Below are 26,650 nucleotides of genomic sequence, written 5' to 3' on the forward strand. Positions count from 1 at the left end.
ACTAGCATACTCATTTTGAGCCTTACTTTCACCAGTATTCTTCGAAAGATGTAAATTAACATCTATCGGAGTCTTTACCGGTACAATATCTAAATTCTTGTACTTTCCAAGAATCGTCTCGATATAATGGGATTGTGATAGAGCTAATCCTCCATATGTTTTATGGATTTTAACTCCTAAAATAACATCTGCAACCCCCATATCTTTCATATCAAATTTACTTGTGAGCATGCGTTTGGTCGCCTTAACAACCTCACTATCGCTGCCCATTATAAGCATGTCGTCTACATATAAGCACAAAATGGCAAAACCATTATGAGTGTTCTTAACATATACACATTTATCACACTCATTGATCTTGAAACCATTCGACAACATGACTTGGTCGAATTTAGCATGCCATTGTTTCGGTGCTTGTTTCAATCCATAGAGTGACTTGATAAGCCGACATACTTTCTTCTCTTGACTTGGAACAATGAACCCTTCGGGTTGTTCCAAATATATTTCTTCTTCCAAATCCCCGTTTAAGAAGGCCGTCTTAACATCCATTTGATGGATTTCAAGCTTATACACCGCTGCTATGGCAATTAGCATCCTTATAGATGTAATTCTAGCAACAGGTGAGTAAGTATCAAAATAATCAAGACCTTCTCGTTGCTTGTATCCTTTTACTACAAGCCTAGCCTTATATTTATCAATAGCACCATCCGCTTTCATTTTCCTCTCGAAAATCCACTTACATTGTAGTGGTTTATTACCAGGAGGAAGGTCAACCAATTCCCATGTATGGTTTGACAATATGGATTCAACGTCACTATTGATGGCTTCTTTCCGTAACGGGCTTCGGCGAAGTCACGCCTTCTTTGAATGTCCGAGGCTCATTCTCTAATGTATACGTTAAGAAATCAGTCCAAAAGACGTGGAAGTCCTTTGTCTTTTACTACGTCTAGGTTCATCCTCCATTGGATCACTTCTAGATATAGTATCTCGAGGCCTCTTGTTATTATCAATTGGCTCATATACTATGTTATACGGAAATATATTTTCAAAGAACGAAACGTCCCTTGATTCAATAATCGTATTAACATGTATATCTGGGATCTCTGACTTGTGAACAAGAAAACGATATGCATTGCTATTCTGAGCATATCCAATAAAGACACAGTCAACAGTCTTTGGTCCTATCTTAACCTTTTTAGGCTTAGGAACCGCAACTTTAGCCAAACACCCCCACACTTTGAGATAATTCAAGTTAGGCATTCTGCCTTTCCATTTCTCATAAGGAGTTTGTTTGTGTCTTTCTCGTGGGGTACTCTATTTAAAATAAAATTCGCCGTCAAAACAGCTTCCCCCACAAATTCCGTGGTAAACCGGAACTATTCAACAATGCATTCATTGTTTCCTTTAAAGACCGGTTTTTCCTTTCCGCCACTCCATTAGATTGCGGCGTATAAGGAGGAGTCATTTGGTGAACGATACCAAACTCAGCACAAATTTCCTCAAAAGGAAATTCATATTCACCCTCCTCGTCACTTCTTATCATTTTAACTTTCTTATTCAATCGAGTTTCAACTTCGGACTTATAAATTCTAAAAGCATTCACAGCCTCATCTTTGCTACTAAGCAAATAAGCATAACAATACCTCGAGCAGTCATCTATAAATGTGATAAAATACTTATTACCACCTCTTGACGGTATTGATTTCATATCACATATATCTGTGTGTATTAAATCTAAAGGTTCTGAAACTCTATTGTCTATAGAATGAAACGGAGGCTTAGAAAATTTAGATTCAACACACACTTGGCATTTCTCACTTGAACAATCGAATTTTGGCAATAAACCCATGTTCATTAACTTCTTTATCGACTTATAGTTAACGTGTCCTAATCTAGCATGCCATAAATTAGGAGACTCAAGCACATAAGCGGAAACAACTTTATTCATAACATTATTGGGTACAACAGTCATTACATTCAACTTGAAAAGACCATCACTAAGGTAACCCTTTCCTACATACATCTCATTCTTAGAGAGTACAAACTTATCAGACACAAACACCAACTTGAAACCATTCTTGCTGAGAAGAGATCCGGACACTAAATTCTTGCGTATGTCTGGCACATGTAGCACATTGTTTAGAGTCACAACTTTCCCAGAGGTCATCTTTAGAGCAATCTTTCCGACACCTTCAACCTTAGAGGTTGATGAATTACCCATATAGAGTTTTTCATCACCTTCCATAGGCATGTAAGATGAGAACATTGATTTATTGGCGCAAATATGACGAGTTGCTCCAGTATCAATCCACCATTCTTTGGGGTTTCCCACCATGTTGCACTCGGATATCATAGCAGTTAGATTGATATCATCAACACCATTGGAAATTTGTTCCACCACATTAGCCTGAGTTTTCTGTCTTTTCTTGGCTCTGCAGTCTTTGGCTCGATGTCCAGACTTGCCACAGTTGAAGCACTTGCCAACGAACTTCTTCAGGCCTTGGGTGAATCCCTCTCCAGACTTGCTAGGCATTTTCCTCTTCTTGTTGGGTTTTGATCCTTCTTCAACAACATTGGCTCTCGAGACCGCCAAATTGCTGCCAACTTTCTTCTCGGAATTCCTATTGTCTTCCTCTATCCTCAATCGAACAATTAAATCTTCAAGTGATAATTCCTTTCTCTTGTGTTTGAGATAATTCTTGAAATCTTTCCAAGACGGCGGTAACTTTTCAATGAAAGCAGCCACTTGAAAAGATTCACTAATCATCATACCTTCAGCATGAATGTCATGCGTGATCACTTGAAGTTCTTGAACTTGACTTAAGACGGTTTTAGAATCTACCATCTTGAAGTCCAGAAATTTGCCGACGATGAATTTCTTCAATCCAGCATCTTCCGTTTTGTATTTCTTGTCCAAACTTTCCCACAACTCCTTAGCCGTTTTTAGCGGACTATAAACGTTGTAGAGGGAATTGTCTAGACCATTGAGGACGTAGTTGCGACACAGAAAATCAGAATGTTTCCATGCATCTATAACAGCAACCTTTTCCTTGTTTGTCTCTCCTTCATCCAACTTCGGAGCATCCTCCGTGAGGAACCTTGCCAAGTTCAATGTAGTGAGGTAGAACAACATCTTCTGTTGCCATCTCTTAAAATCAGCCCCATTGAACTTTTCCGGCTTCTCTCCATGAGTTGGAACAGGCCGCAATAGGCGTCGTCGATGTTGTAGCCATTTCTGACACGAAGACAGAAATGATTGAGAATGTAACTGAACAAACACGATAATAAAAAATTGTCTTAAGATTGTTGTTCAATATACACGTGTTTGTATGTGCATATAAAGTAAAGTTGTTTGACAAACCTGAAATGAGTGATCCGAATTTGACGATTGATCCGAGCCCAACGAGTTCACGTTGTGTCCTTAAGACAATTTGTCCCCTCTACCGGTACCCAAAGGTTGTTGAACAATTGCCTCCCAGGATAGAACGGATCGCCTTTCCTATGAAGCGGTACTTCTTCAAAGGAAATCTTCGAACGCAACTTCGCAGAATAATCGCACAAAAGATGACTACGATGAAGAATGAGAGTGCGTGAGAATGCCGTGAAAATATGAAATGCCTGAGACTTCCGAAATGTTCAATTCGTCATATATATAATGAATAGTCACCAAGGAATTTCGGATATATAAGGATGAAACTGAAGAGTCACCAACCGAACAAACAATTTCGTTCGGTTCTACGTGAACAGTCACGAGCCGAGCCTTGAACCGGTTTGGTTCGTGAACAGGCGCGCGAAAGGGTTTCGGTTTTCGTTCGGGCGAACCTCACCTCACGAACAGACATGTTTGTTTGTCCAAAAAATAAATAAATAAATAATTTCTAAACAACGTGTCTGTTCGAAAAATAAAAAATAAAAAACCGATAGAGAGTGGACCCGGCCGGACGGACGGCGGCGCGCGCGCGGGGGGTGGACCGACCTAGCTTGACATAGGTCCTCTCTCTTCCACAAAAGTGGGGTACCCCTTGGGGCCCAAACCCATTTGTGAGGCTCAACTATTTGAACCCATCTTCCATCTCTCTTCTACCCTATGTGGGACACTTTCACCCACACACTTCTCATTCAATTCTATGGGATTTTGGTGACAAATCCCAACAAAACTTTCTCAACTCAATTGACGAGGTTGTAGCCAAAAAAATCAAGATCCAGACGACATCGACGTTTTATTAGTAGCAATGATTTCAAACAAAGCAAAGATGCGAAAAGCTAGATAAGAGGCCGACCACAGAGTGCTCAAACTTGATGGGCAAATTTGAACACTACCAATTTGATCGAAGTGCTTTTACTTCGTAACATGTTTTCAAACGCTCCTAATTCACTCGATATCATATTAATTTTTGTTGGAGCTCCACAATGACTCTCATTCCTCATCCTAAACCACTAACTTCTGATCAGCTTCTCGCTGAGACTTGTTGTTCTCTAGTTACAAGCATCTTCATCAGCTTCAACAAATCCCTTGGGCCCCAATAGTTGTGCTGATCATTAAGCCTTGGCAATGAACTCTTCCATGGCCTTCTTCATGGCCTAGATAAACTGTTGCCGCTCGCACGCACAAGTGAGCGGGGCTCTTTCTCTTCTGTCGGCCGAGGGTTCAGCGTGCGCCACCCCTAAGGGGCGATGTTTCGTCCTCGAGCCCCACGACGCCAATGAGCATGTACGTGGCTAGCAACGCCTTGCATCATTGCTTCCAAAAGTAGCGATCTTCTTTACCCAGTCGTATTGTGCTCAACACCTTCTCGGCATCGAGCGATTTGATATATTGAAGCCCTGGACAATGGTATCATCACGTCAGAAAAAAAGGAAGAAAGGTGAAATTCTCCACTGTTAAAGCTAAACGGACCCCCTTCAGGCATTTCAGCGAACATCTTTAGGGCGCGTGCGTGCAGCGTGCCTCGAAGGGAAGACACTCACATCAGATCGGAATTTGCGAAGAATCTCGGGTTAAAGGAATCATTTTTGTAAAGCTCACCCGCTATGGCCCCGTGGAATCTTGTACGAACCATTTCGAGGAGAGAAACTCTGAATTTCTAGTAAAACTGGGGTTCCCCTGTAATGGCTTGCTTCAAAGAAAAGCTAGTCCTTGTCATACGACGAGATGGCAGAGAGAGAGAGAGAGAGAGAGGGGCTGATGATGGTGTCGAAGATGGATGGAGGGGAGGCAGAGCAAAGCAGGCGTGAGAAAGATAAAAGAGCCGAAAAAAACAAAAGAGAAAGAAAAGAAAAGAAAAGAAAAACGCAAAACAAAAGGGAGAAAGAAGAGAGAAAAAGAAGAATAAAGAAAAAAAAAATCAAAATTATGGTGATAGTTGTTGTTTATTTGAAATGATAACCAATTTAGGTTTTCTTCTTTTCTTTTTTTAAATAAAAAAATAAACCTCACTTCATGCTTTTTATTTTTAATTTTCCCAATAGCTATATATATATGCTTCGGGGAATACGAGGTACGATCGAGAAAAGCAGCGATTTATTCTTTAGAGTCAAAATAACTGCAATTAACGCTTTGAAGCTAAAGCCCACCAGATCATCAAATCAATTCAATTGGGGAAGGAGTTGCAGAGAGAGAGAGAGAGAGAGAGATACGTAAGTCTCGTCGGAGCTCGAGCTTCTTCCGAGTAGGTGGGTGGATCGGAATCGGAATCGGTATCGGTATCGGAGAGCTCTGGCTCGCGATATCTGGAAACGGCTGTTCCCGTCCCGGACCAGCAGCAGGTTCCCGCTCCCTCCTCCTCCTCCTCCGTCTCCGATCGGATGCGGATGCGGATGCGGAAATGCGATGGACATCAACCTCTTCAAGCTCTGCTCCGGCCTCAAGTTCCTGGGCTACCTGATGATCCTCCTCGTCCTCGCCATCGTCGTCGTCTCCTACTACGCCGTCGTCCTCCTCACCTGGGGTCCCCGCCTCCTCCAGGGCGGCCTCTCTTCCTTCCTCGCCTTCTTCCTCCTCCTCCTCTTCCACCTCCTGGTAGTACCCCCCCTCTCTCTCTCTCTCTCTCTCTCCCTCGCTTCCTTCTCTTTGCTCATTTTGTTTCTCTATTCGCCGATAGGCGATAGCGCGTGTGTTGGAACGGCCACAAACGTAGCTGGAAAATCTGAGTGTGTTCGAGCTAGCGCCATGGTTGGATATATTCTCAGTTCGATGCATCGTGGCAGCATCTTAGCTTAAGTGTATGAGCTGGGTGCTGCGATTGCTCGAAATGTGGAGGCATGCCTCTTCACACCACTGGAACTGGAGGTGCTTGTTATTATCAGAAAGCAAGGAAAAGGTTTTAAAAAAAAAAAAAAAAAACAAAGGGGGAATCCAGTTGCCCAAGACAGTTATAGCTTAGGTGGAGAAGTCTCCTTTTCTTAGCTTGCGCGATGAGTTATTTTATTTAAACTTTTGCTATTTCCATTTGATAGCATAGACTGTAGGGCAGGTGTGTGGTAGGGTCACTCAGTTTGCTTAATATAGCAGGCCATTTGTTTTGCAGCTCCTTCTGTTATCCTGGAGCTATTTTATGGTAGTTTTGAGGGATCCAGGTTCAGTCCCCGAGAATTGGAGACCGGTTCGGGACGAAGAGAATTTTGAGGGTGATGGTTCTTATTTACCACATGAGGCCTCAGGGTCAGCTTCTACCTGGCCTTCCTCAAATGGATTGGAAGGAAGACCGCCTTCGGGATTCTGCATTCGTTGTCAAAATGGAAAGCCGCCTCGGTGTCACCATTGCTCTATTTGTGAGTGTTTCGCTCTTGGTCATCTTGATCTTCAACATTGGCTTCCCTTTTTTCCTTTTTTTTTTTTTCTTCTTTTTGGGATTTAGGAACTTTTGGGAGCAAGAGTCGGTAAATAGTTGAATGCTGCTGTTGCTAGATGTATTCAAGCAATTCAATAATATCTCTTCCTGCTCTAGAATTCCGTGTATTATGATGGTGCTTGTGGGTTGCCTCCATCTTGCCTATGGTGCTTTTCAATGTCTTAAGTAACATGTCTCTATTCTTCTGCAGGCCAGAGATGCGTTCTTAAGATGGATCACCACTGTGTTTGGGTTGTGAATTGCGTTGGTGCATGCAACTACAAGTTCTTTCTTCTTTTCCTGGTATTGCTGTTTTGCTTTCGATGCTGAAAATTAGAGTTAGATGATAGTTGCTACTTCATGTATAGAAGGTGGTCAGCAGAACCTTATGCTTTTTAATCACATCTTTGTCTGGACTTGCCGAACATTTGGGTAGCGGGTAGGTTGTGTGCTTTAGATTGTTGTGGTGGTGAAGTCATTGTGATTTATTTTGTATTAGAAAAGATTATGGTTATTCGAGTAACACAGGAGAAATATTTTGCGATAAACTTTCTGGAAGATTGAATTGCTGATCGTACAGGGGATGTCCTTTCTGGTCTATCTTGCTGGTACTAGTCTACTGCTGTGACCTTCATGATCCCTTATATTTGTGAAGGATACTTATAGAGCGCGATATCTCTTTTTCATATAACAAGCAGATGCTGGGCACAAGTAACCAAGACTGGTGGCACTGTAAAAAAATGTCTTCTGCATTCATGGAATTTTTCTATGATATGCAATATGGTTCCTCTTTTCCGTCATTGAGATTGGTATTTCATGACTTGAATTTGGCCTTGTCAGCTGTATACCTTCTTGGAGACAACAATGGATACTTTCGTACTGCTTCCAAGTTTCATCGATTTCTTTAGTGAAGCCAAGAATCATTCCGACTCTCCTGGCAAACTGGCTGTTATTTTCGTGGCATTTGGTAAGTGCTTTGTATGCGAGATCAATTTGGTTTTCTGAATTTGTATCTCATACTTACGTACATCTTCTCAACTTCGTATAATAATTACAGAGTTTGTATATTGATGCAGTTCTTAATCTAGCTTTTGCACTGAGTCTTCTTTGTTTCCTTGTTATGCACGGGTCTCTTGTTTTCAGCAACACCACTTCCATAGAGGTGAGGAAAAGTTATTGTCTTCCTCATTCTATATTTCCTTCTGATTTACAATTGATTTGTTAAACTGAGTTATGCTTATATGTGATGTTTTCTGCATTAGCATGTAAATTGAATTTAAACAGACTGTTGTCCTTGAAATTGTACTGGACCTTAGCCACTTAGAAAATTACGCCTAGTAGTTTCGGGTAAATGCATTTGTAATGTTGTATGTTAACTTCATATCTAACTAGATGTATATCCTGGATGCAGGAATGTTAATTGGTCTACTTTTTAGTGCAAACAACTGAGGGATTAATAAGTTGCCACCAAGAAGGCTTACCTGAGAGTTTTTTATGATCAACATTATATTAAGAGTTAATGAATTTGCAAAATCTGTAGCTTTGTGGGAAGGAACCAAAGATTGGCAGATTCTGGAACTAGGAAACAATGTGCCTGAAAGAATGTCGCTGTGTCTGAAGTTGTTTTCACCTTTTCCTAGCATCTGAATGTTTGAATTGAAGGTCTGCTGTTCCAACTTAAGAAAAAGGAAAAAGTTTAGGACGGTGAAATGATCAGAAGCCTAATCAACACAATTGCCTAAAGGTTTGGATAATCATTATGGAGTACTATGACCAGTAAAATATAGCAAAGCAAGAAATGAATCATTCACCTTATTATTTTTGCTGGAAGTCTGGTACAAGAACAAGTAAGCATGTTCGCAATATTGATCTCTGCCGATGGGTGTGCATGACCCTCTGAAATTGACATTATAGGTTTATGAGAAGAAGAAAGGGGTAAGGTGGAAGTATGACTTGGGCAGGAGGAAGAATTTCGAACAGGTGATAGCATTTAACTCTGATCTTCTCTTGGCTAGAGATTGCAAATTATCATGTGCTATGTCTAATGATGCCCATGTGCATATGCCTCTCGCATTCACTGTGTTCACTTTTAAATTGCAGTCATTCTATCAATGGTGTTAACTGTTGCTCAGCAATTTTATCCCTTGGTCATTATGAGATTTCCTTAAAATTGGAAAAGAGCTGTTGGATCCTCTCTTATGTTGGCCAAAAGATGAAAATTTATAGGGAGGTAATCAACTAATTGGATTTCTCTGATATGACTTCTAGATGTGTGATTATGAGGGCATCTTTCAAGGGTAGATGATAGATTTTCCTTTCCCTGGTGTCTTATGGTAGAATGAAGAAACTTGTTAGATAAGAAGTCGAAGAAGTTGGCCCCTATAGAAATGTTCCTAAAAGTTCATTGATATGCTGCGTTCTAGGATGTGATATTATCTTCTACCAGGATTCTTTAGCTTCCTTCAGGTACAAATTATGTCTTGATCTTTTCGTTGAGTTCTCAGGCTCATACTCTTGATTTTTGTTTGTGTGAAGGTTTTTGGCACCAAAAAAGCACTGTGGTTCTTTCCATTACTTTCAGAGGAGGATTTGGGAAAAATACCTGCACTTCATGGCCTAGAGTTTCCAACTCGCTCTGATGTTGAGGTGTAGAAGTCTGAATCAGTCTTCAGGGGTCATAGATGTTGCCCTTAAATGGCTAGAATGGAGCTGACAATCCTATCTCGTGAGTTGTTGGTTTGCCTGTACATTCTTTCTTCGAATATTGGTTCCATGATGCAAATTATTCATTTGAGCGGGTGATGCATCTGAATGTTTGAATTGAAGTTCTCAGGCTGTCAGCTGAAAAAAAGAAAAAAAAGCGAGAAACTAATGGAAATTACGTACTGAAAGTAATATTTTACCCACTTGATTCTGGTACCTTTGAATGCTGTGATTTATAACGCACTAGTTGTAGCTCGTCTTGATGTTAAGTGATCTTTTAGTCACATGAGGCAAGGGAGGAAGCAGTGAAACTTGAACTTCAATATTTTGGGAAAGGATCAGCCGTGAGTCAATCAGTGGTCTCAGCTTTGCCAGGATTGCACACAGCAGGACAGGCTAATACCAGGATTCGAAGTTGTTATTTATTGTAGGGCTTTAATAATCCAAGTGCAATATGGCTATCCTGTCATCGTGAGTGATGTGCCCTTGAACTGGATTGATGTAGCAAGCCTAGGAGCTGCGGATGTCGTGGCAAAAATCAAATTTCCTGATTCCTGTGTTAAGTTTGCAGTGACATCATCCTGGTGAATCATATTCTGTGGAGAATACTTGAGGGTAACTGGTATTTTATATGGAGAATGGTTAAAGTGAAGAAAATTGCCCTTTGGTCGGTGACTCATGAGGTCTTTACTAACGCAGCACAACTTATACAGTTGGATGAATTTAGAGCAGTCTTTTCTTTCCCCATCCTTCTCATTACTTTCTAATTGGATGAACCCGGGGAGGTTCACTTAAGTTGCCTGGAAATCACGCGTTACTAAAATCTTCTCTGGCCAGCCAGTTTTTTACAAGGGAGGCAAACATGTTGAATATGATGTGTGTCATCTGTACAATAAGGATAGACGGCCATCTTATGTGTTTATGAGCTCGACCTGTTTATGTTGCATTCTCTTTGTATTAAGCAAGATGATCAGGGTAGATATAATAAAATGGTTTCTGGAAATTCTCCTTCCCAAAGCGGAACCCGGCCAGGATATCCTAACCCCATATGGCCGCGAATTCTTATTGCTAGTGTTTCCTGCATTAGGACTTTTATACATGTACTTCTGTCTGCTTGGATTGATAATTCTCGTGCTCCTTGTTGGAATTAAATGAGGCGCACTGTAGGAAAAGAAAATGGAGGCGTGTCTTGTATAGAACGATTGCGGAACATAGTCGGCCACAGAGTGGGAAGTTATGTGAAAGCTATCGTGTCCTTTTTCTTTTTCTGGGAATTCGATCCGGATCTAATTATTGTTTGATATGTGATGATCTGTATAATAAAATTAGAAGGCGGAGTTATGGCGAGAAGCCACGTGGGCTTCTAGGAAATGACAAAGTAAACAATATAAAAGACTTGGATGATAACTGGGGGATCGTTTATTGGTATGGCCGGTGGGTAACCCCAGAAAACCATCATTGCATAAAACCTGAACTGGGGAAGGCTCAGTGTGCATCTTGTCCAGCTAGATGAAGAATAAAACCTGCCTTCTTCCTCTTTTCTTCTTCCTTTTTGTTATATCTAATGGAAAAGTGCTCAAGTTGAGGGGGTGGCCTAATTATTGCCTATGATGACCTAATGCCCGTATTATTTTGTTTTCAAATGATGAAACCAATGAAGGAGGAGAGCTGGTAGATAGGGAGAATCGATTACGGTCTCTTATTGTACATACAGAGAGGGAATCAAACCGTGCCTTCTCTAGGCTACATAGCATACGGACAAGCATCGCCGGCTGTCCTGATTGAAATCCTACATTTCCGTGGTAATTTGCCGAGTTGCCGAATCACTGAGCGAGCCGGGAACGAGGCTTTCTCTCACCGGTAAAGAAATTAATAAGAGAGGGAGTCTGTAAGGGCCTGCTTGTACACTCTCAACACAAGTGAAAACCTTCGTGGACTGGACGCCCAGCTGTATGTAGTTATCGAACGCAAGCAGGGCTTGATCCCGCACCCGCAACTGCAACTTCAATGGAGGCATGTGGGGGTGGTACCGATGAAGGGTGATGATCCTTGGAAGAGGAAGAGGAAGGGGAAGACGATGAACACAAGTCGGATATGACGAGGGAGAGCCAAGCAAACAGAGGAGTGAGGAAGAGGATGAGGCCAACGGGCACCATCCAGAGCTGACGGTTGTTTGGGTGGTACTGGTGCTCCCACCACCCCAGCATCAATCCTCCGGCCAAGCTCACGGCAAATGCCCACCCGCATCCGCATCCAATCCACCTCCTCCCCTTCTTCCCAGCTTCCTCTGATGAAGATGATCCCATGAGGTTGCGGCTTATGCGACCTCCACCCCTAGCTTTTTTGCACGTCCTGACGATGAATACTAAGTGCGAAGAAGTGAATACGATGAAGAGAAATATTGAGTTTGTTTGTGTTATGTCGCTGCTGAAGATGGCTTTTGTATATGTATTCTAGAGAGAGAGAGAGAGAGAGAGAGAGAGAGAGAGGATGCAGTTGTTTGCCAGTGCTAAACTAGGGATATAAACAAGGCAAAGAGGAAGAATGTATATATATTAATATAATAATACCTTCGGATTTTGCTACCTTAGAAAAGCACAAAAATAAGTAATTGTATACTGTCCGGTTGAGCGACCCAGCTAAGGCAAAGCGTGCCTTTCTATCCAAGTTGTCCATTGTTAAAACAACGTGCATAAACAAGTAAAGTGATTACGTAGCCGCTTTTAAGTCTTACTGAAACAACCCCCGCCACGGAGAGATGCTTGGGGACCTATCTGGTGCAGCTCTTCTCCTCTGCTTATTTAGATATTGTATAATGCATATTACCTAATGTTACATGTTCCTCTGACGTGGAGGCCTCTTCTGATGGCTCTGACATTGACATGGTCTCACAAATAAGCAAAATTCCACCCTTCTTTTCTATACCATAACATTCTGTGGTTGCCGCAGTACATAGCTAGCTTCTCTCTATCTCTCTCTCGCTCGTCCAGAGGCTGCTTAAATTGACAAATAACAAACTACGCTGATGGATTTGGAATCAACTCAACAAACAAAGAAGTGGGCATTTGCTTTGCACTTCACACTGGAGGTATTACCAAGACACAGCTCTCTTCCTATAAGCTCCATCTGCCTACCTGTGCATGTGAAACGGATAGCGACTGATCGATTCTAGACGTGCCATTTATGAAGAAGAGACGATACCTGAAGCAAGACCACAAGTTTGTACTTCACTACGACAGCCCATCTAACGATCCAAGCTGTCTAATTGAGAGGGGACTTCTCTAGGAGCAGTTCCAAGTGCACAATCGACGAGCCCAACTAGAGCATCCTACGTAGACTGGTGGCTTCATGCTCGATCCCCTCTTTCCTTTCACGGTGAAAATTATCTGACCGTTTTACTTATTGGAAAACTTTAGTGACCGGCACCAGGCAATTAAATAACTGGCCGAGCCACTGGGCTCTAGCTAAATCGTTAGCTGGTGATAGAACCAATCTCTTGTTGTAGCAAGGCTTTGGAATCAAGATTCATACCGTATTGGGATAGAATAGTATATGACGGCCTTTTTCGCCCTTAAAAAACAAGATACATAGCTTAATTATGCACATGTACTATCTCGAGTAAGATGGCAACAAGTCCTCCATGTGTAACAACAGAAAAATGTGGTTAACCTTCATCAATTTCACATTGCTTTTCTGTCCACTTGATTATTATCCTATAGAAATTTTGCAGTCTTGTCATTCTAATCATGGATGCGATAGATAAATTATCTTCGCCTTTTCTGTAATTATCTTTACACTTGTTGCGTGTGCATTAGGACGCATCAGGATGTGTAGACGAAGTCAGTATACCTCATCATTGCAAAAAGTCGGTAAGAGGGAGCTCAAGCCCGATTCGAATAAGATTCAACCCAATCTAGTTTCATACATATGTGCACCCTAACGACGGATGAGGTATCGTTGTAGGGACCAGATTGGAACCTCGGCATCTGCAAGTATGATCGACCCCAATTACTTATTTGGGGAACTTAGGAAACCTTTAATTTGGAGATTGCACTCGGGTTTTCTAGGTGATCCCGAATAGAAGTGAGGAGAGAACAGTTTTTTTTTTTTTTGGACATAAGGAGAGAACAGTTAGAGAGCAGCAATCTGGAATGGGAATTAGTTGGGTAGGTGGGTCATCTATTCATAATTAAATATACACAAACGAATATACAAATTTTTGAGTAACACACCATAGAAGTCTAGGATCTTCGTAACGAGGTGATCTAAGAGGAAGTCCATAAGATGAATCCATTGATAATCTTGTTGAACTTATATTCACTCAAAAGCTTAAATCGTTAGGTTATAAACAACTACGTATCCTGAATTGCTTTTCGTTTTTTCAACTCTAGACCTTCGATGTCGGAGATTTTTCTTTCAAATCATTCATACGTGCACTCAACGCAAATTGGAATGGTGAGACCTCCACCATTCGAATCAGCTGCGTAGGTAGAAATTTTACTGGTGCAAGTTTCTTCTGGGGGCAGTAAGGCCGCATTTTTGTAGTCCGTAGCATTTGCCTGGCTCTTGTCCAGTAGCTTCCTCAGGTATTATATATGTGTTCAGACCATGACGATGCGCACTTTCCACCATCTTTACTCATGGTGAATGAAGAAACAGGGGGCCCAATATGGGACCTTTTAATCTGTTTGCCCAGCGTAGGCCCAATCTAGCAGGTAAGACGAGCTTCATCACCCACGACCCAGTATTTTTTTATGCAAAACTAGGCTTCAGAGCATGGACGAAAGGCCCAACGTGAAGTCCCCAGATGATTCATAACACGACCGAGGAAGAAGGATTGGCATCACCACAGATATTTTCCCTCTCAACTCGATTGAGCTTGTCTGTTTGTGGGGGCATCTTTGACTCTGAGAGAGAGAGAGTCATCTCATCAATCGAGGTCAGCCGAGGATAAAGAGATCTGGACGTTCTCAATTATTGGGGCACAGTACAGTATGGCCCAAGTTCCATCACTCATTTGGGCGGCCACGCCACATGTAATGTTATGTATGATGTTAGTATGCTTCCTCGTTCGTTTTGGCGCATCTTCTCTCCCTTTCTCTTCTAGAATCCCCAAGGACGTTACCGCCTTCCTCTGTTTTTACCTCTTTCTTTGTTCTCTTTTGGGAGGTCAAAACTTGGTGCGCACATACCAATAGGTACGTTCCACACAGTAACGCGAGGTGTTGATCTGAAGCTCCTCGTCCTTTTCTCTCCTAAGCCCAATCCTTCTAATCAGCCTCTCCGTATGAAACAAATGGCGCACACATCCGCACATGCAAGTTTTAAAGTAGTTATTTGTTGCGGAAGGAGTAGTTGCAATTGAATTATGCCCAGAAGAACAGCATTAAATGCGGAAATAATGGGTTGTTGAAGAGATTCTTCACCATCACGAGGGTAACTGAACTGATAAAGATCCAGAAAAAAGAAGAAGTAAATTGGAGTGGCGCGGCTAAGGCGGTAATTATAAAGAAAGCAGTCCTACTAAGCCTGTGGAGGCCAAATGGGAAACGATGGATGTAAATATTTTAGGATCTTCGATGGAGGAGAATAGAATAGAGATTACACTTTTACTTGGGGAAAATTATCAAAAAAGTCCTAAACTTTTGCAATTGTGCCAATTCAGTCCTAAACTTTTTTTTGGCAATTCGTCTAACCTTTTGAAGCCGGTCCTTGCTGACGGCGCCGACCGACGGCCGGCCGGCCGGCCGGTGACGGGCCGCCGGCCGGCTTCCACGTGGCAATATTTTAATAATTTTTTTATTATTTTCGAATTTTTTTTTCCTTTTTTCTTTTTTTTTTCTTTTCCTTCTCCCCCCTGGCTTGTCCTGCCAGGGGGAAGGCTCGTCGGCGAGGCGAGCTGGGCCCTCGCCACCGCTGGGCGAGCTCGCCCAGCTCCAGCGAGGCGGAGCTCGCCTTGGCTGGGCGAGCTCCGCCCTCGCCCAGATCTGGCGAGGCGGAGCTAGGCGAGCTCGCCCAGTGGCGGCGAGGGCCCAGCTCGCCTCGCCGGAGCTGGGCCCTCGCCGACGAGCCTTCCCCCTGGCAGGACAAGCCAGGGGGGAGAAGGAAAAGAAAAAAAAAAGAAAAAAGGAAAAAAACTCGAAAATAATAAAAAAAATATTAAAATATTGCCACGTGGATGCCGGCCGGCGGTCCGTCAGCCGGCCGGCGGCCACGTCAGCGGCCGGCCGGCCAAAAGGACTGAATTGACTGGTTTGCAAAAGGTTTAGGACTGAATTGGCAAAAAAAAAGGTTTAGGACTGAATTGGTACAACTGCAAAAGGTTTAGGACTTGATTGACTTCACATTATATTTGGAAAAATTATCCAAAACATCCTAAATCTATCATATGGCGGCCATTCAATCCTAAATCTTCAATTTAGTCATAAACCATTTCATAACTTGCTAATTTAGTTTTAAACTTTTCAATTGCGTCAATTTAGTCCTAAATCTTTTAACGATTTGCCAATTTAGTCATTTCGGCTAATTTTGACCAGAAGTCGCTAATCTAGTGGTCTAGTTAGAGCCGGCCGTTCTACATAATTTTTTTCTTTTTCTTTTTCTTTTTCCCTTCGTTGACCATGGTTGGGGCCTCAGTTGCCCTAGTTGGGGCAGGCGACTCGCCTGAGGTCACTGGCCATCGACAAGGCCCGGTGATGGCTGACAGAGGGAAAAAAGGAAAAAGAAAAACGAAAAAGAAAAGGAAAAAGAAAATTCATAAAATAAAAAAAAAATGTAAAATAATCCACGTCAGCACCAGCTGTGCTACGTAGGATGGCCAACGCTCACTAGACTTAGTGGGAAAAGTACAAAAAGAGTTCTATACCTATTGCATTTATGTCAATTCAATCATAAATCTTCAATTTAGTTTTAAACCTTTTGATAACTTGCCAATTTAGTTATAAATTTTCTGGTGGGAAACTCAATAGCTATTAAGTACTTATTGGTTAGATACCATAATAGCCATTTTAAGTTTGTCAGGAAAATCATTTTTTCTCCAAAGTAATGGGTGAATGAAAGGGTACCTCGAGTTCGGCCAATTTTGACTGGAAATCACTGACGTGGTGGTTTAATCAGCACCAGTTGTCCTATGTGGCTTGGCACAATTGGCGCTGTCGTGGACAAAATTTATAAATTTTTTTTAATAATTTTATGATATTTTAATAAAGTTTTTGAATTTTTTTTTCTTTTTTCCTTTTCGTTTCTTTCTTTTTTTTTTTCATGCCGTTCTTCCTCTAGCTGGTTGGTGGGCCTCAGCAAGCCTCACCCGCCCCTGGCGAGGCTTGACCTCACTATTGTTGAGCAAGGTCACCCTTGCCATGGCTAGGCGAGGTCGGCCTTGCCAGTGTCTGGGCAAGGGTTGAGCCTAGCCAATGCTAGAAAGGGCAAGCTTTGCTCGAGGTCGACCTTGTCGGCCATCAACCAGGCCCCGTGACCATTTAGAGGAAGAAGGAAAAGAAAAAAATTCGAGAAATTTATATAAAAATTTAGAAAACCATAAAAAAAATTGCAAGAATTGTCCATGTTAATGCTGGCCGTGCCACATTAATGATTTCTCGTCAAAATTTGATGGAAGAACTAGATTAGAAAATTGTTAAAAGGTTTAGAACTAAATTGTCACAATTGAGAGATTTATGATTAAATTGACAAGTTGTCAAAAGTTTTAGGACTGAATTGGTACAAGAGTAATATGTTTATGACTTTTTTTTGTATTTTTTCTAGACCGCCAAGTCAGTGATTTTTGATCAAAATTGATTGGCAAATCGTTAAAAGGTTTACGACTAAATTGATAAATTATCAAAATGTTGAGGACTAAATTAGCACAATTGAAAAGTTTAGGCCTTAGTTACTAACTTATCAAAAGATTTATGACTAAATTAGCCGTCGTACAATGAGTTTAGTACTTGTTGGATAATTTTCCCCTTTATACTTTATTAGGGTAGGATATTAAACTCGAAGAATATGCATAATAAAGCAAATAATCTAATCAATAATTAATCAGCTATCCTAGCAAATAAGGAAATATGGTATAATATCCCTAATATCTGTAAAAATATTCTCTGATAAGGAAATTTCTGATTTTCCATAAATATATATATGGTCAAAAGAGAAAGAGGAGAGGAGAATCGAAGAGAGATATACAAAGACTCGCACAAAAGTGGACGGAGCATTTGTGGTCCTCGCGTCTCTCTCTGACTGGGGGGAGTCTCCTCGGGAACACACGTGTGTGCGTCAGCCCGCATGAACGGAGACGCATTATTATCAAACCGTCATACGTTGTTGTATCCGCACTGTCGAAAACAGTTGGTCGTTTATCTGATGATGAGCCTCGTCAAATCTAAGTGAGAGTTTTTACTTTCCTGGAATTACACAATGCTCTGGCTGAACTAGGGGGATTAGGACCGCTAAATTCCAAGACGAATAGCCGGGTGGGACCTTCTCACCTCCACCCACACCATCGATATCATCGTCATCGTCATCGTCTCTCTTTATCTATCTCCCAGACACGGGGCCACCACCCTTCCGAGAGAGAGAGAGAGAGAGAGATTTACGTTCCCGTTTTACTCGTGCCCTGCAATTCGCCTTCCTGTCCCGTCCACCTCTCCCCTCTTCTGGTGTCCACCCATCTAAGAGAAAGGCGAGAAGGTCACAGCCTGGGGGGCGAGAAATGAGCGTGAAGGTACCGGCGACGAGGACCCGCGTGGGGAGGTACGAGCTTGGCAAGACGATCGGGGAAGGCAGCTTTGCCAAGGTCAAGTTCGCCAAGCACCTCGACTCCGGCGACTCCTTCGCCATCAAGATCATCGACCGCCATCACGTCCTCCGTCATAAGATGGTCGAGCAGGTATCTCTCTCTCTCTCTCTCGCTTTGTACCGATTCGTACACTGATCCGTGCAGCTCTTATACCACCCATCATGTATCCAATGCCGTTACTTCTTTCATCGCTTATGCGTTCGTTGAATGGAACCTTGATATCATCATGTCAAACTCAACCATAATGCTTGTCCACTGCAGAGACCGTCTCGATATTTTTCCTTTGCTTTTCTTTTTTATTTTTTCGGTCTTGGTTGGTGTTGAGGCATTCGGAAACATACTATCTTCAGAATTTCTTTGTTACTTTGACCCGCCGCATCCGTATCCATTCTAAGGCAATTGTGGAGCATTTTCTTTCTGATAGATAGCGGTTAAGTTGAATTTACCCTGACCAATATGCTGTTAAGTTGGCTGCATCTGCTTCGTCTCTGATTACCAGAAATGATGGGGAGTTGCCCTAGAAATTCTTCATACTGCCTACCTGTGCCACGATTTCTTATTTCCAATGGTCTTCTTTTTTCTTGCTGTCATGCTCTCAATTTTTGTCTCACAGCACTTTCCCAACCTTCAGGAATTGTTGATTCCGCTGCTTTTGTTTCTTTTGGACAGATAAAGAGAGAAATATCAACCATGAAGCTGATCAAGCATCCAAACGTTATCAAAATTTTCGAGGTATTCATTCTCTTCATTTTTTCTTCCTTCACAGTGAAGTATGGTACTTCTGCTCCAAGCATTTGCCACTGTATGCTTTTACAGGTTCAGTTGGCTTTCATCTTCGTACCAATCATGAATTAAAGCATGCAGTTGCGTGCCCATTTTAGCCCACAGTAATCGCTGCTTCGAAACTAAGATACTTGCATTGTGAATAGCACCTGACAAATGTCTTCCATTCTGCGCATATACAGGTCATAGCCAGCAAAACAAAGATCTACATTGTTCTTGAGTTTGTTGATGGTGGCGAGCTCTTTGACGAAATAGTAAGCAATTGTATCAATGCTTGGCCTCATATTGCTAAGATAAAACATTTGTGCAGCACCTCCATACCTGCGATTAGGGAAATTCTCAACTTCTAACATGGTGTTATGTTTAACTCCCAGGCAAAACATGGAAGGCTAAGAGAGGATGATGCCAGGCGCTATTTTCAGCAACTCATTGATGCTGTGGACTACTGTCATAGCAGGGGTGTTTACCATAGAGATTTGAAGGTCAATGAGATTCTTCCTTTTTCTTGATTTCACTTTTTATGAGATTTTGCTCGTACATGTCCTATATTCCCGACTTCTAATTAGCATTTCTATATAATATTGCTCTTGTTGCAGCCTGAAAATCTGCTTCTAGACACCTATGGAGTTCTTAAAGTTTCGGATTTTGGATTGAGTACTTTCTCAAAGAAAGTGAGGGCAAGTACTCTAATCTATTACTTGAGATTTATGTGGTCTCTTCTATATGTCTTTACAGTGTTCGGTCATTATTCATCGCTTTTCACTGGTCATTCGAGACTGCAATGGTAAAGCAGGGCTACAGTACATTTTTCTAAATCAGTTTCTTCTTTTATTGCTAATATGGGGACGCGATTTTGGTGTACGCAAAATCTATGGCCTTTCCTTACTTTACAAGTGCTCCTTGCCTAAGCTTTATTGTTCTTAAAAATTTGCTTTTCCTTCCGTAGGAAGAAGCAAAGTCTAGTTTGTACTTCATTATGTTTGATGCACAGTCTGTACAAATCATTATCTCTACATTTATGATGATGCATGGTCTATTTTTTTGCTTTAGTGAGCACTTCTGAAACTAATATAGGGTTCGATGTCTAGAGAAGATGAGTATCTATATTATGAGCTTAAGGAAAGATATTCTCTGTTTTGCCATTGTGTAGGAGGATGGGCTGCTTCATACTGCCTGTGGAACCCCGAATTATGTAGCTCCCGAGGTCTGAATCTCGAACTCAAGAGGCTTCATCTCTAGTTCTCCTGACCTTTTCTGTATCCTTTAATGTATAGCACGTATATTTCCCTTTTCAGGTCTTGACTGATAACGGATATGATGGTACATCATCCGATATTTGGTCTTGTGGGGTAATTCTTTTTGTATTAATGGCTGGATACTTGCCATTTGATGAAGCCAATCTCATTGCTTTATACAGAAAGGTGAGGATATTCAATTTTTTCAAAATCCAACCTTGAAATATGTCCTTGTACTCATGAGAATCTTTTCAGATCTGCAACGCTGATTTCGCATGTCCTTCATGGTTCTCATCTGGTGCAAAGAATCTTATTAAACGTATTCTTGATCCAAGTCCTCTCACGGTTAGCTCCGACGTGTTCTAGTTTCCTCTTTCATTTCTCACACTCGTACTTTAGGAGACTGGTTAACTAGATAAGTATGCTCATTCTTTAAAGCGAGAAGTTGAACCTGTTTCAGCGAATAACAATTCCTGAAATCCGGGAAGATGAATGGTTCAAGAAGGGTTACAGGCCACCTCGCTTTGAGCAGGAAGAGGAGGTAAATCTTGACGACATTGATGCTGCTTTCAATGATTCACAGGTGAGGAAATTTTTTTTTCATGTATCTATACTTCAATGAGTTTATTATTTCTAAAGCATGCTAATGGATGTCTTTTCAATTTGAAACTTTTCTCTTTTTATACTTAGCTACCGCTATCACATTTTCTTCTCCAGGAACATCTTGTAACAGAGAGGAAAGAGAGACCTGAATCCATGAATGCATTTGAGCTTATTTCTAGGTCACAAAGCTTCAATCTCGAAAGTTTATTTGAGAAGCAGATGGTACGTGGTTATGGTATTGCGCCAAACTGCTAAATCGCGTTGTTCATTTCTATAAACTGCTTATGTGCTATGGACCTCTCCATAGATGAAATCATATCCAACGAAGCATTCATTTCTAACTGTGTATCGATGAAGTCACAGAACGGTGGATGAGTGAGCAGGAGTTTATGCTTCATGACGCATGTTGAATAGTGTCTTGAGTTTGTGCTCATCATTGAGTGGGTGTTGACCTGACTTATGGAAATGACCCTTTTGGCAATTGTTTTTTAAATTTTTTGAGAAGTCTGTAGTGGTATCTGTTGTACGGACCACTGCTTCGTTGTGCCCATAAAAACTGTTTGTTAACTTGTGTGACAAGTATGATATGAGATGGAGATCTATATAGTCTTGAGGGAAGGGAAGGTTGCGTTTGAGTTGAGAATGAGGAAGGTTTCACTCTATAGACTAGTGAAGGTATAAGCTTGATTCTTGAATAGAAAGTCTGATGTTGATCTGCTCAATTCACAGCATTCACTGAAGTTTCTGTAATTGTTTACTGTTGCTGGATGATTTTGGTTTAACTCTCTTTTTGCTTGGGTCTTCTGATGTAGGACCTTGTGAAGCGAGAAACCCGATTTGCTTCTCAGCACCCTGCAAACGAAATCATGTCTAAAATTGAGGAAACTGCAAAGCCTTTGGGCTTTAATGTTCATAAAAGAAACTACAAGGCAATCACTTGGCAAAGACCGTCTTGCAATTTTCAATGTTTGTGGTACTTCATTTTCCCATAATATTGTTGATTGTTAATTTCTCAAATGATTGCAGATGAAACTGCGGGGTGATAAAACTGGAAGAAAAGGCCACCTGTCCGTGGCTACAGAGGTATGGTCTCCTAATAACTTGTAAGGTAAATCTGTTGAGATTTTCAGATACAGAATCATAGGAATTATACTCTAAAAGAACCAAGTTGCTGAATCATCATAACAAAGGAGGTAGGGAAAGTGACAGCTAGGTGGAACTGTAACCCTCACAAGGGGGGCCCCTCGCCCCTGAATGGCAGATTGTGAAAGTAAATGTAACGAAGGAACCAACTCTTTTGTTCACCCTCATTCAATATGGTTATGGAGCTGCTTGACTTGGTTTGCATAAGCGTGGGAATCTCAACTTGTGCCGTGATTTATTGAGATTCTAGCTTACCAAAGCTCAGTGGCTATGGCAGTGTAGCTTATGCAGTCTCTGCCTTTAATATATTCTGTCATTAGCTAGGAAGGACTATTGTAATCCATTTTCTTCTAATGTTTTATGCTAATTTTTAGACTAGCCAATACTTTCTGTTGTAGCAGCTTTGGTGTCATTTTTTATTATTTAAAGAAATGGTGTCTTCTTCACTTCCAGGTCTTTGAGGTGGCTCCTTCACTCCACATGGTTGAGCTTCGTAAAATTGGTGGTGACACATTGGAGTTTCATAAGGCAAGTACTTATTTTTCGGTTTGGTTTGTTTTCGAAACATATAGAAGTAACAGCTGATCATGTCTCTGGGACAGACATATTTAACCTATATAAAGAAAACAACATGAAGTTAGTTTTTTTTTTCCTTGATAAGTTTTTATTGCAAACTTCTAATTTGGTAGGAGTAATCCCACTATAAGCCTCACATGTCTTGAAAAATCTTTCAAGGTTACTTTTGTGAAAGATGATATTTTTAGAAGAGCATATTTTCTTTAATGAGGTTTGACAGTTTTCTAAACAGATTCTGATTTGTCTTTCTTGGATCTTATTTTTGAGCATCTGTTTTTATGAGTGGAGCAACTGAGGCATGATCGAGGTAATTTAGCAGTAGTTGGGTTTCCATGAGGGAATTTTCTAATAATTTTGAAAATCTATTTTCTACTTCCTTTTCATAAATTTTCAAGGGAGCTTGGTTATCATTATTCGGATCTCATGAATGAGTAGTGGAGTTTATCTCGAGTTAATACTATAGTAAATTGATTTTCTAAAACAAGCCTTTTATAAACACTCCACAAATTCCTGCTTTGGTGATTTAATGATGAGATGGGAGTCCAGTCACTATAATTTTAATAGATTTTGAATACATATGATATTTAGGAGGTGAGGAGTCTTTCAAATTTTATGTATCCCTGATAAGAATACCAGTTCTTACATTTGAGCCATAATCAAGTGGTTTTAAGTGCGACACTTCATCTGTATTTTACATATAAGACGAATAAATTATGGGTGATGATGTCTAGTATTTTATATGCTGAGTAATGTGCCATATCGCAGTTCTATAAGAGCTTCTCGTCGGGTTTGAAGGATATAGTTTGGCAATCTGACGAAACTGCTGATTTAAGGTCTCTCTCTCTCTCTCTCTCCTTCCTTCCGGCCTAAATCTTGAATTTACAGCTGGGATCAAAGAACTTGACTCTTTCTTAATACCCTTGTTTAGGTGACACAGAAATCAGACCAAATTTACCGTCAGATACAGTTGCTTAAGTTTTTGTTTGTCTTCACCCTGTGCACATTTAATCTGAACACTGGCATTCCGCATAAGAAAAGGACGTGTGGAGGACAGGGCAGCTTGTGTCAGCGGCGGGGTTTTAAGCCATCTTTAGTGAAGGAGATCGAACCTTTGCTGAATGTTATCTTGATTCTTAAATTTCTTTTTTTTTTCACTCTCTCGTTCTGACTCTCTTTTTTAGTATAATTTTGTATTTTTAACTGGTTTCTATAATATCACCTTGTTTGACAGTTTCTAGGATAAGGAAACGTGCAATTGATGCCGTCATGGAGGGCTTCTACTTATACCTTAGGATTTCCAATGACTGTTGATCATAACAAATTATTTGACTCTATGATCCAACTGCCAGCTTTTATTGCATTGTGAATAGGTGGATGAATAGCAAATCGTGGTATTTTCTCTCCTGTTGGGAGACAGGTTGCTACGAAGCTAACGGCAGTGGTTAAAGACGCTTTGGAACCAACATATTTAAGGGCACTGCCTGGTTCTTTTTAATTGTCAGAGCAAATGAATTTTTTTTCCTGATGTTCAGTTTGGTAGGAACGCTTATGAAGGCGAACTTTGAGCCTTACGTGTCAGGAGACTTGCTTTTGTTGGGCCACATCCGGTGAGGATTAATCAGTGGCAACTGGTGTTGGACACGCGGTGACATTAAAACAAAATACAAACTTTCAAGCATTTTTTCACTCATGCAGAAAACAAGCTAGAGCTAAAGAGCTCAGTCGCTTGCCGATACAGTTGCTGTGAATTCTGTATGTCAAGCATCTTACTCCAACATGAGTTGACCTAGATAGATTTGTTCAGTTTGGCCGAGGATGATTGTTGATCTTAGAACGGCAACAGTTAGAACAGCGGTCCTATTCAACCTATGATCATCCTTACATAGGCTTCAAAATTAACCCTTACTGCAAAGACTAGTATATTTTTGAGTCAAAAGACTCAAAACCATTAAGTAAATCGACTTACTGCTAACAGCACCGTTGTCTTCTTGTAGCTCTTACGACTCTTTCTATCGTTTTATTTAAGCCACAGAATGTATTTTACTAGTTCTAGTAGTCAAGATTGACTCTGCAACAACCCATCTTACACATACGACCCTTCTTATGCTTAAGAGAGATAGTAAAAGTATACCAAATTCAATTTATCCTTCAGCTTCTTCAATGGGGATGCTCAATTTTATCTGGTGATGTTCCACCATTAAACTTACTTGGCTACCAAGATGTATAATATCTTCTGTTGCTTCCAAAGCGTGTAATGGGAAATTTCTGAGACTTCTTAGCTGGAGGAGATAGTATAATATAAGTATCGGGCTATGATTCAGCTGGGTATGCTTTTCAATGTAGGTCGATGAAAGAGCGAGAGTCCTCTAGACTTATCCAATATCCACAGAGATATTTTCTAAGTAGTGACTTTGGTAGATACATTTGTTACCTACACCGCAGTCATAGTGAAAGATGGGCTACTTCGAGGAACGCAACATGAAGAAGAGTAAACAAACATAAAAACAAACATAACACATGGAGGACGCCATTTAACTCTGGGAGAGGCTGCAGTACTCGGATTCTACCACGGAAGATGCTCCATTACCAGCAACATGACCAGACTTGGCCACAGTTCGGAGGCTCTCGATCAGTGCCTCTGTGTGAGCCTCCTGAGACAGTATCTCGGTTAACTGCTCAGGGCTTATGAGTAACTTCACCTTCCACACACCAGCGCTGTTGTATCTAGGAAGCACCTCAGGGTCTGCCTTTCCGGGCATCATTCCCTGATGATCGAGGGAAATGCGGTAGCTGGGTCGAGATGTAGCCGATATGGATCCCCTAAATGACTGAAGTGGGAGCAAGTAGTACAATTCTCCAGGATGAAGCTCTTCGTTGTGAAGAAGAGGGCCTGAGAAAGGGTCACTGCTCCGGAAGATGGCATGACCTGGGAATTCATTGGTGATGCATTGCGGTGTGATGGGTGCCTTGAACTGCATGATGCCACTGGCAGTCGTTGCCACTTCTACGATTTGTTCGACCTGCCGAAACCCTTTACTAGAAAGGCAATTGCCCATGTTGCAGATCGAGCTAAGTAAGCTACTTCTTGTGCTTGCAGCAGATCAAACTTATATCCTAGACGGATAGAAGTCGGAGATCATTTGTTAATGGATGTGTACGTGTTGGCTGAGCTCGCTGCTGCCTGAGGCCTCTCCTCTCCATGACAGTGATTCCAAAAGACACAGAAGTTCTCTTCTCTGTGACTATCTATATATAAACCAGGATTGTGTGATGATGGCCCCATGGCACTGCTTGATATTCCTAGTCTTGGCCTTAATCATCCATAATTATTGTTTAGTTGACATTTGAAAAGGGCCTTATGCCGTTGTGTTTACTCCGATTACTACACCGATTACTCAAGATTCTCTTGCCCCGATGCATGAAATCACATGTCATGTAGAATAGAAAAAGAGTATTTGCACGGGGCGAAAGAAAACAAGAGACAACGGTAAAAAGAAAAGGGGCTGGAGAAGTGGGGGAAGAGATAGGTGAGAATTCCCGTTGTCAATGCAGGCCATCATTCCGTTCATTCCTTTCGGCTCTTCACTTGCCTGAAAAGAAGAGCATCATAATATTGTTGGGCCTATCCTCTAAACTCATCATAAACACATTAAAGGGTCCAAATTTGGACACATCGGTCACTTAAACTTGGACGTATGGGATGAATTACCTGAGGAATCCCGGGCACTGTCCTGTTCCTATTCTATTTGTTGATTTATCCAAAGAAAAGAAAAAGGGTCAGAACAGGGAAGAAATCCCATATCATAATTTTGTTCATATGCTTTCAGAATACGTAAGATATTTGTACGTAAGATTTTGGTCCACCTCTAGAAAAGGTTGAGTCATACTATGGTTGAATCTAGATGGAATGGTCACGGCCCAGAAGGGGTAAAACGGAAATCCAAAGTAAGTTATGACATTCCGTGACGGAAATGATTGGTACG

The 26,650-nt window shown here is 41.3% G+C and overlaps 3 protein-coding genes across 12 annotated transcripts; 2 read left to right on the plus strand and 1 right to left on the minus strand.

Moving 5' to 3' along the window:
* The first annotated feature begins 5,578 nt into the window (after positions 1 to 5,578).
* LOC115663521 (probable protein S-acyltransferase 12) lies at positions 5,579 to 9,736 on the plus strand. 4 transcript variants are annotated; one of them, XR_008814810.1, is made up of 8 exons: positions 5,581 to 6,019; positions 6,528 to 6,771; positions 7,042 to 7,133; positions 7,671 to 7,797; positions 7,907 to 7,992; positions 8,745 to 8,810; positions 8,931 to 9,060; positions 9,366 to 9,736. XR_008814810.1 is itself a non-coding variant. In XM_030585518.2 (7 exons), the coding sequence occupies exons 1-7, from the start codon at positions 5,831 to 5,833 to the stop codon at positions 9,480 to 9,482; spliced, it is 921 nt and encodes a 306-aa protein (XP_030441378.1). In that variant the 5' UTR covers positions 5,584 to 5,830; the 3' UTR covers positions 9,483 to 9,736. The 4 variants fall into 4 exon arrangements, 1 of the variants encoding a protein (XP_030441378.1); XR_008814811.1 differs by lacking the exon at positions 8,931 to 9,060 and having other exon boundaries at positions 5,579 to 6,019; positions 7,974 to 7,992; positions 9,366 to 9,439; XM_030585518.2 differs by lacking the exon at positions 8,931 to 9,060 and having other exon boundaries at positions 5,584 to 6,019.
* Positions 9,737 to 18,081: 8,345 nt separating this feature from the next.
* Positions 18,082 to 24,192, plus strand: LOC115686997 (CBL-interacting serine/threonine-protein kinase 9). 7 transcript variants are annotated; one of them, XM_056304442.1, is made up of 15 exons: positions 18,082 to 18,417; positions 18,997 to 19,059; positions 19,293 to 19,364; positions 19,485 to 19,592; positions 19,707 to 19,781; positions 20,261 to 20,314; positions 20,406 to 20,531; positions 20,601 to 20,690; positions 20,791 to 20,928; positions 21,063 to 21,170; positions 21,761 to 21,877; positions 21,975 to 22,031; positions 22,545 to 22,619; positions 23,433 to 23,500; positions 23,899 to 24,192. In XM_056304442.1, exons 1-15 carry the CDS (start codon positions 18,241 to 18,243, stop codon positions 23,903 to 23,905), a joined length of 1,335 nt encoding a protein of 444 aa, XP_056160417.1. In that variant the 5' UTR covers positions 18,082 to 18,240; the 3' UTR covers positions 23,906 to 24,192. The 7 variants fall into 7 exon arrangements, with proteins under 7 accessions (XP_056160417.1, XP_056160421.1, XP_056160416.1 ...); XM_056304441.1 differs by having other exon boundaries at positions 18,083 to 18,417; positions 19,707 to 19,787; XM_056304444.1 differs by having other exon boundaries at positions 18,083 to 18,417; positions 20,806 to 20,928.
* Positions 24,193 to 24,956: 764 nt separating this feature from the next.
* Positions 24,957 to 26,120, minus strand: LOC115687002 (uncharacterized). Its single transcript, XM_030612464.2, has one exon. The coding sequence runs from the start codon at positions 25,721 to 25,723 to the stop codon at positions 25,199 to 25,201; it is 525 nt and encodes a 174-aa protein (XP_030468324.1). The 5' UTR covers positions 25,724 to 26,120; the 3' UTR covers positions 24,957 to 25,198.
* Positions 26,121 to 26,650: the final 530 nt, after the last annotated feature.

The sequence above is a fragment of the Syzygium oleosum genome, unplaced genomic scaffold (genome assembly GCF_021117445.2).
Source record: "Syzygium oleosum isolate NSW1041296 unplaced genomic scaffold, Sole_v2.1 Sole_v2.32, whole genome shotgun sequence".
Taxonomy (NCBI): Eukaryota; Viridiplantae; Streptophyta; class Magnoliopsida; order Myrtales; family Myrtaceae; genus Syzygium; species Syzygium oleosum.